This window comes from Prosopis cineraria, unplaced genomic scaffold (genome assembly GCF_029017545.1).
Source record: "Prosopis cineraria cultivar Desert tree isolate PC_DT_omini unplaced genomic scaffold, ASM2901754v1 PC10, whole genome shotgun sequence".
NCBI classification, from domain to species: Eukaryota; Viridiplantae; Streptophyta; class Magnoliopsida; order Fabales; family Fabaceae; genus Prosopis; species Prosopis cineraria.
Window position 1 is genome coordinate 5,898,120 of NW_026555341.1, and position 9,460 is coordinate 5,907,579.

The 9,460-nt window shown below is 39.0% G+C and overlaps 1 protein-coding gene across 2 annotated transcripts; it reads left to right on the plus strand.

The window, feature by feature from the left end:
- Positions 1-802: 802 nt before the first annotated feature.
- Positions 803-9,221, plus strand: LOC129322288 (flavin-containing monooxygenase FMO GS-OX-like 4). 2 transcript variants are annotated; one of them, XM_054968521.1, is made up of 7 exons: positions 803-1,429; positions 1,825-1,895; positions 7,656-7,808; positions 7,923-8,005; positions 8,143-8,278; positions 8,369-8,542; positions 8,636-9,221. In XM_054968521.1, exons 1-7 carry the CDS (start codon positions 886-888, stop codon positions 8,822-8,824), a joined length of 1,350 nt encoding a protein of 449 aa, XP_054824496.1. In that variant the 5' UTR covers positions 803-885; the 3' UTR covers positions 8,825-9,221. The 2 variants fall into 2 exon arrangements, with proteins under 2 accessions (XP_054824496.1, XP_054824497.1); XM_054968522.1 differs by lacking the exon at positions 1,825-1,895 and having other exon boundaries at positions 7,656-7,671; positions 7,745-7,808.
- Positions 9,222-9,460: the final 239 nt, after the last annotated feature.

Sequence of the window (9,460 nt, forward strand, 5' to 3'; positions counted from 1 at the left end):
GTTTTATTTTATTTATTAATGTTTATGTGTTACTTATCACCTTACAACATATTGAAAGAAAGATATTTTGATTATTTTATTTTAAAATGTTATTTCAATTCAAACTTAAAATAAAATTTCAAATTATGTCATAGTGCCCGTTTGAATTTCAGTTGGGTATAATAAATTATGAAAATAATTGACTAAGTGGTAAATTTTAATCATAATTGATTATGTTATAACACAATTTGTTTGGATACTATTTTTTTGAAATTAATTTTAATAGAACTGAAAATGTTTGAATAATTTAATCAGGATCAATTTTAATTATATAAATTACTATATAATTTAATTCTTAAATATCAAACAACAATTTTTTGAAGATATAAAGTTTGGATTTTATTAAAAAAAAAAGAAAAGAGTTTGATTTTTTTTATTAAATTATGTACTTTTTTTAATAATTTTTTCTTGAACCTATCTTTATATTTTTTTTCAATATTATTTGACAAGCTTTTTGCCAAAAGCTCTGATTCTCAACTTTTAAAAATAATTAATTTTTAATAAAAAAATTGATTAACCAAAAAAGTAAGTGCTTAGATAATTTTGTGAAGAATTGATTTTTTAGGTTAAAAATTAATTATTTTTACAATCCAAACACACATATTAGATATACTTAAAATAATAAAAAAAAAGTACATGAATTGATGAATTTTAATTTTAGGATTGAAGTCCCGATAGAAATTGTTTAGAAGTTACACTTTTTAAAGTTTCAAGGTTACGAAGAGGACAAAAAAAAGGGTCATTACTAATGACGTCAGTCGAATCTTCACTGTAGGACAACTTGTAAGGTGACGATGCATCTTCGGCGCTTCTCCTCCGTTGCTGCGGCTAATCCAACACCAACCTATGTCGACCGCAATCCCCCCATTAGCATCTCGCAACGTCGCGGTGATAGGTGCAGGCGCCAGCGGACTCGCCGCCGCCCGTGAGCTTCGACGAGAAGGCCATCGAGTTGTAGTTTTCGAGCGAGGTGACCAGGTAGGGGGCACCTGGATCTACACCCCAAATGTGGAGTCCGACCTGCTCGGGACGAATCCGGATCGACCCGTGGTCCATTCCAGCCTCTACCAATCGCTCCGCACCAATCTCCCGAGGGAAATCATGGGGTTTCAAGATTACCCGTTTGTAAAGCGAGAAAGCAACGGGAGAGATGGGAGAAGATTCCCGGGTCACAAAGAGGTATTGATGTATTTGCAAGACTTCGCATCTGCTTTTGGCATCAATGAATTGGTGCGGTTCGAGACGGAGGTTGTATCCGCCAAGTTGGCAGATAGTGGGAAATGGAGGGTAAGATCAAGAGGCAGAGGTGGCGTTGGTGTGGATGAAATTTACGACGCTGTGGTCGTTTGCAATGGACATTTCACTCAGCCTCGCATTGCTGATATTCCCGGTAGCTTTTCCTTTCTTATTTGATCATTTTCAGACATACGAACTCAACATCAAGACTCCAATTGACAGTACTAATAATCGGAAACCAACTACTATGTGATGGTTCCTGCCAATAAATTAGTCATTATCATGGAAAAGTGTATGTATGAAAACTGAAGAGAACCGAGTCATCTTGATAAATTACCTCTGTAAGTCCCGATGAAAACTAAAAAGCACGCTTGCGTTTCATGAATCTACTGCTCGCTGTCGTTTTTGGCACTGTATAAAAGTAGAAGCGCTTTCCCTTGACTCCAAGAATCTAGTCTTTCCTCATCACCGCCGTACAAAAATGGACGCTTTGTGTTCTTGATTTTTTAAATACTGATCGTTTCCACGTGGCAATTGTATTGCATCCAGGCATTAATGTATGGCCGGGGAAGCAAATGCATAGCCATAATTATCGGACACCTGAGCCCTTTCAAGATCAAGTATGCATCATGCTCCTTTATTTTCTATTCCATAGGTTGCTGTTGTTGTTGCAGTTTCTTGTCATCTTTTATTCATCATACTTGTTGGCTTTATTATTGTTTTATCGTGCCCATGTAGTTGAATACAAGCATCACACCTATGGCTGTTATTTGGTTTATGGACATCCCTTGTTACTCTTAATCTGAAATTTCATTGAAGAGAAACTCGAAATGTGCCCAAAAGCGATGAGGGAGTTATATTGAAAGATGTATCACTATATAGCCCTTGCTTATACATAACAAGATTACAGGACCCGATATCTCCTTGTGTTTCTGGCAACGGCTCCACTCTTGCCAATTTTAAATTTAGTTGAGGGAAAAACACTCTTTCATAAGAGGTAGATGTTCAACTGTTAATTCTTTAACATTCAGTTGAGAATGGAAATTTGTTCTGATAATATGATGGTCCTCTTACTTCAGAAAAAGAGTGTGGTTGGTGTCCCAGTGGATGATTTCTGAAGTTATTGAGCCGAATTACTCTTGTATATTCATCAGAAGGTATGTACAGCAATATATACATAAGCAAGACTGATCATATCTCCGAGAATGATGGAGACAGAATCAGAGGAGTATATCGGGAAGTGAATCACGTAAATCACTCTATTATAACTACCCAATATCTCTCCCAATAATAACATATATTTACATTAAATAATTACTATTTCTAACCACACTCCCCCTCAAGTTGGATCATAGATGCTAATCATATCCAACTTGCTAATACAATTATCAAACGCTGGTTTGTGTAATCCCTTGGTGAGCACATCTGCAGCTTGGAGTCTAGTTGGTAGGTAGATGAGGCACACGACTCCTTCCTCAACTTTTTCCCTAATGAAGTGTCTGTCAATTTCCACATGCTTGGACCTTTCATGTTGGACAGGATTTAGCGCCATACTGATTGCAGCTTTGTTGTCACAGTAGAGCTTTAATGGAGGAGCAACTCTGACATGTATCTCATCTATGACTCGTTTTACCCACAATACCTCTGAAATGCCTTGAGCCAACGCCCTCAATTCTGATTCAGCGCTACTCCTAGAAACTACTCTCTGTTTTTGGCTTTTCCATAAGACTAGATTTCCCCATACAAAGGAACAATATCCTGATGTTGACCTCTTATCCTTGTATGTTCCTCCCCAGTTTGCATCTGTATAAATTTCTATGGATTGTAGGTTTTGTTTTTTGAATAACAACCCTTTTCCAGGTGTTCCTTTGAAGTATCTCAAGATTCTATACACTGCTTCCATATGCCTCTCCCTCGGGTCGCACATATATTGGCTGGCAACACATACCGCAAACGCTATATCTGGCCGAGTGTGAGAGAGATAGATTAGTTTCCCAACTAACCTTTGGTATCTCTCTTTGTCCACTGACTCATTCTTCTCTTCTTCCTCTTCACAGTTATCTTTTTCAGATTCAATCTCATCTTCCTTCTCTTTTCTCGGTTTAGCCCCCTTTTTCTTGACCATGACAGGTGTGTCTGTAGGTCTGCATCCTAACATACTTGTCTCAGTAAGCAAATCAATGATGTATTTCCTTTGGGACACATGGATCCCTTTCTTTGACTTTGCAACCTCCATACCCAGAAAGTACTTCAAATTCCCAAGGTCCTTCACTTCAAATTCTTTTCTAAGAGCCATCTTTATTCTTTTTACTTCCTCCTCATGATCGCCGGTGACAACTATGTCATCAACGTATACTATGAGAATACACCTTTTTCCTCCTTCCATTTTTACAAACATAGTATGGTCAGACAACCCCTGTGTGTACCCTTCTGCCCTCAAAACTTTGGAAAATCTGTCAAACCAAGCCCGAGGTGATTGCTTTAAACCATACAATGATTTTTTCAGCTTACACACCTGATTTTTTCTCCCTGCCTCAAAGCCTGGGGGTAACGTCATAAAGACTTCTTCCTTAAGATCCCCATTCAAGAAAGCATTTTTAATATCTAGTTGGTGCAAGGGCCAGTCCAGATTTACAGCTACAGAAATCAAAATTCTGATTGTATTTAGTTTGGCCACGGGAGCAAATGTCTCCTTGTAGTCCAAACCATACGTTTGAGTAAACCCCCTTGCCACCAATCGTGCCTTTAGCCTGTCTAAATTACCAGCAGCATCATGTTTATGGTTAAATACCCATTTACACCCCACAACTCTCTTTCCTTTCAGAAGTTCTACTATCTCCCACGTGCCATTCTTTTCCAATGCATTCATTTCCTCAAGTACCGCATTTTTCCATTCTGGAATGCTCAATGCTTCATACACATTATTAGGAATCTTCACTTTGTCAAGATTAGTCACAAATGCATGAAATGGTGAAGACAAGGTACGGTAACTTACAAACCTTTGAATAGGATGCTGTGTACACATTCTAGGTTGCTTTTTGAGAGCTATAGGTAGATCTAACTCTTCCACTTCCTCCATCTCAACTACCTCTTCTGCCTCATATTCTTGAGAGAGATTTTTACTGTCTATGTTCTCAATCTCAGGAGCCCCTCTTAGTTCAGATTCTGGCTGTACTTCAGGCATAACAATCTCCCTTTCTCGCCATTTCTTCCTTGAGTAAGTGATTGGTGTCTTTTCCAGTGCATTTTCTGCATTTTTATGATGCTTTGAAGGACTTTTCACCTTAGTTTCTGACCTAGGAGACTGGATTCTGAGTTCGGTGGTATGAGGGACAAGAGAATGAGGGACAAGAGATTCAGAATCAGTATGGTACTGAGATTGAGGATTTTTTGGGTTTGGTTTTTCTGGAATAATAGGACCTGAAACATCTTCCAAATGCTGAAAGTCACTCCCTCTCTCCCCCTGAATTGAAGCATTTGGGTAAAAGGGTTCATGCTCAACAAAGGTAACATCTCGACTTACGTAGAGTTTTTTAGTATGAGGGTCAAAACACTTATACCCCTTCTGTGTTGAGGAATAACCAAGGAAGAGACACTTGACAGCTTTAGGATCCAATTTTTGAGAATGGTAAGAGTGAACATAGGTGGTGCAACCAAATATTTTAAGAGGTAGGTCAGTGGTAAGATGAGTGATGGAGTGAGATTCTTTGAGTTTCTCAATTGGTGAAATATAAGAAAGAACGCGACTAGGCATGCGGTTGATTAAGTATGTTGCTGTAAGAATGGCATTACCCCAGAAATATTTGGGAACGTTATATGTGAATAATAAAGCACGAGCAACTTCTAAAAGATGTTTGTTTTTCCTTTCCGCAATGCCATTTTGTTGAAGGGTGTTAGGACAAGTGCTTTTCTGAACAATTCCATGGTCTGCTAGAAACAGATCCATGGTTTTATTGAAGTACTCAGTCCCATTATCAGTATGAAGCACTTGGATTGTGGCATCAAATTGGTTTTTTATCATAGTATAGAATTTGGAGAAAACAGAGGGTACAGAAGACTTATCTTGTAATAAGTAAACCTAACACATTCTGGTGTGGTCATCAATAAATGTAATGAACCATTTTGTATTAGTACGATTAGTAACACGAGTAGGACCCCACAAATCACTATGGATTATGGAAAAAGGATGGGTAGACTTATATTCCACAGGCTTGAAAACAGATCTGTGATGTTTAGCAAGTTCACAGTCAGTACAATGAAATGAAGAATTTTTATTGGCTAGAAATTCTGGAAACAAACAACATAAATACTGGAAATTTGGATGACCCATTCTCCTATGCCATAACATAAGATCCTTAAAGTCTTTATTTTCTGAGGTAGATGCAATATTGCACTAGATTCGAGACCAAAGACTACTCACGGTAGATTCATCAAGATAGTAGAGACCATTATGCTCCTTAGCACTGCCAATCATCTTCCCCGATGAGAGGTCCTGAAATATACAATGAGTAGAACAGAAATGAGCCCAACAATTAGCTTGTTTAATCAACTTACTAATGGACAGTAAACTACAAGCCAAGTTCGACACATGTAAGACATGTTCTAATTTCAAAATTTTAGAAATAGCGACACTTCCTGTCCCTGCTATTGATGAGGACGTCCCATTTGCTGTGCTTACTGTTTCATTTCCAGCATTAGGAGCATAGGTGCTGAATAGTGTAGAGTCTGATGTCATATGGTCCGTTGCCCCAGTATCAACAATCCATTTGAAGTTATTAGTAGAAGTAAGGCATGATTACCTTTATGGGCCACAGATGCATTATGATTTTGTTTCTGCCTTTTTTCGTTCTGCTGGAGCATACTGAGCATCTCGAGCAACTTACCGAGTTGTTCCTTATCAATCTCAGGCACCGGTGGGGTTGATTCTGATTTATCTGGTGGTACATCATGAGAAGTCTGATATCCTCGTGTCTTTCCTTTCCTCGGCTTCCAATCAACTGGTTTGCCATGTATATCCCAACATGTCTCACGAGTATGTCCAGTCTTCTTACAATGGTCACAGGACACCTTTCCTTTTTGGGTCTTCTGACTCGTGTCATTGCTCTTGCTCACAAGTGCAGCCGAGTCCAATGCTGGTTGAGCGGAAGTGGGCCCCGGAAGCATAACTTTGCGTCTTGAAGCTTCACGATGCACCTCAGAGAATACTTCTCTGGTTGATGGAAGCGGTGTACGACTCAAAACTCATCCTCGTACATCATCCAAAGATTGGTTCAGACCGGCAAGAAACTGAAATACTCGTTCATTTTCCATCTGCTCCCTATACCGTGTGTTGCATCTTGGCTACTTGACCACTCTAAGTCTGTCATCAGGTCTAGTTCCTGCCAAATAGCATTAAGTTCCAACCAGAAGGTCGTGACATCACGCTCCCCCTGTTGCAGTGTCCATGCCTTCGTTTTAAGCTCATATATGCGAGCCAAATCCTTCCCATCAGAGTAGGAGTCTCGCACAGCCTTCCAAATTTCATGGGCTGAGGGAAGAAACATAAAGCTTTGCTGGATTTCTGAAGCCATGGCATTTATCAGCCACGATGATACCAGCGCATTTTCCGTGTGCCACTGCTGAAACTCTTGCGTCTTGGATTCTATTGGAGTTTTCGATGAGCCATCAAGATAGCCCATCTTCCCCCGACCTCCAATTGCGAGCTTCATGGCCTGCGCCCACATACGGTAGTTCGCACCGTTAAGCTTCACAGAGACGAGATGCACCGAGGACCCTTCGTGGTTGGTAGTCGATCCTATGAGACCACCTACCTTGCTCTGATCGATCTTAGAGGACCCATCATCAGTCGACATCAGAACAGTGTCAGTTGGGTTCGCCTCACTCTCGGTACTATCTGCTTCGAAGCTCTCGGCGCCGGATTCCACTGGAAAGTGTCGCGGCTCTGATACCATGAAGTTATTGAGCCGAATTACTCTTGTATATTCATCAGAAGGTATGTACAGCAATATATACATAAGCAAGACTGATCATATCTCCGAGAATGATGGAGATAGAATCAGAGGAGTATATCGGGAAGTGAATCGCGTAAATCACTCTATTATAACTACCCAATATCTCTCCCAATAATAACATATATTTACATTAAATAATTACTATTTCTAACCACAATTTCCAATGTAAGAGTTTATAAATGTCTAATTCGAAGAGGTGTGTCTAATTTATCTCAACTATAACGGTAGGAGAGGTCTAAAAGAAAATCAACTTAAGCTGCCTCTCGCTCGAAGCTCAAATATTTTAAGGAAAAACAATTGGAATCATGATTTTGCTGTTAACTTGATTTGTTAATTTTTGATTTGGCTTTCCCATTACTCTCTGGATAGGTTGTGGTTGTGATAGGTAACGCGTCTAGTGGTGTTGACATCTCAATAGAAATTTCTGGAGTTGCTAAAGAGGTTCACGTTGCTTCTAGGTCCGTTGCAGATGATAAACTGGGAAAGCTACCTGGGTTTGAGAATATGTGGCTTCATTCTCTGGTAAAACTTGTCATCTATGGTGAGAATTGGATGGCGATCAGGAGGATCGGTCAATTTATTTGATGGATATGATGCTACTTAGAATGGTTGATAAAAATGTGTTGAACAATGCAGATTGACAGTGTCCATGAAGATGGAAGAGTGGTTTTTAAAGATGGAAATGCAGTTTGTGCCGATGTCATTCTACACTGTACAGGGTATTTTCTGACAATTTTCCTTTAGTTCTATCAAGTTATATTGAAGAAACTAATATATGATGCATGGTGTTCAATTAAGACACAAAATTCAGCAAGAGTAGTCAAAAGTTGAAAGTAGCCGCTTGTTCCTCATGCAGGTACAAGTATCATTTCCCTTTCCTTGAAACCAATGGTGCAGTGACTGTAGATGATAACTGTGTGGAACCACTCTATAAACATGTTTTCCCTCCAGCATTGGCCCCATGGCTTTCATTTGTGGGGATACCATGGAAGGTCTGATTCCATCTCTCTGTTTTTTTTTTTTTTTCTTTTCTTTCTATATGAAACAAAGATGTCTTTAGGAGTTCATAAATTTGGTGGCAGGTTGTCCCCTTCATAATGTGCGAGCTGCAGAGCAAGTGGATAGCTGGAATACTGTCAAATCGCATTGCCCTGCCTTCTAAAGAGGAAATGATGGAAGATGTGAAGGCATTTTACTCGTCCCTGGAAATCTCAGGCATGCCGAAGCGTTATGCTCACTGCCTAGGCAAGGGTCAGGTATGTATCCAGCTATTTCAATGTGCTGAGACATTTGATAATGTTCTAAAATTCCAAATATGTTATGGTTTGATTGGTTGGGATGTGAAGCAGCAATGGGACTACAATAACTGGATTGCAGCCCAGTGTGGGATTCCTCCAGTGGAAGAATGGAGACAGAAAATGTATGAAGCCGCATCCAAGAGCAGGGTCCTCAAACCTGTGGCATACCGCGACCACTGGGAAGATGATGACTTGGTTTTGCAGGCTCAACAGGATTTTAGTCGCTGTCTCAAGTCCTGATTTGTTCAACTCTTCATGATGATCCTGCGTGATAAAACAATCATAATTAAACATGCATTGGGGATAAAATAATGGGACCATGAACATTATATGTGTATATTTTATTCCTTGAGTTAAGATTGATGAATAAAAAATAATCTTTTAAATTTCAGATTAAAATAATTCATCATTTTTTGAAATATAAGTAAACTATTGTTAAATCTAGATTTAGCAGTGGAAACTTGCATTTTGTTCATTAAAAACATCATAAGGTGAACAACATTAATGTTGAAGCCTTACGCTTGGTGAGCATAAATGGATGCCCTGCTATGTTGCTTTGCATAAGCAGCATAAGAAATGCTGAAGGTGGACATGCAATGATAATGATTGTACAAACAAGAGGCCAGTTGTTGAATTATATATGTGGGCATATAACCATTGATAAACTCTATAGCCAGCTATGATTTGATTTTATAAGCACCAAATATATATATATATAACTTGCTAACTAAGATATTAAAAGAAAACAGAGATGTTTAATGTTAATCACATGATGTAGTCGCCTGTTCACTAGCGAGAGAATTGCTTTCGGTAGTACAATCCCTTTCCAGATTTCACCTTAGAATATGCCTGAAGTCTTGTTTCTTTGACTTTTAT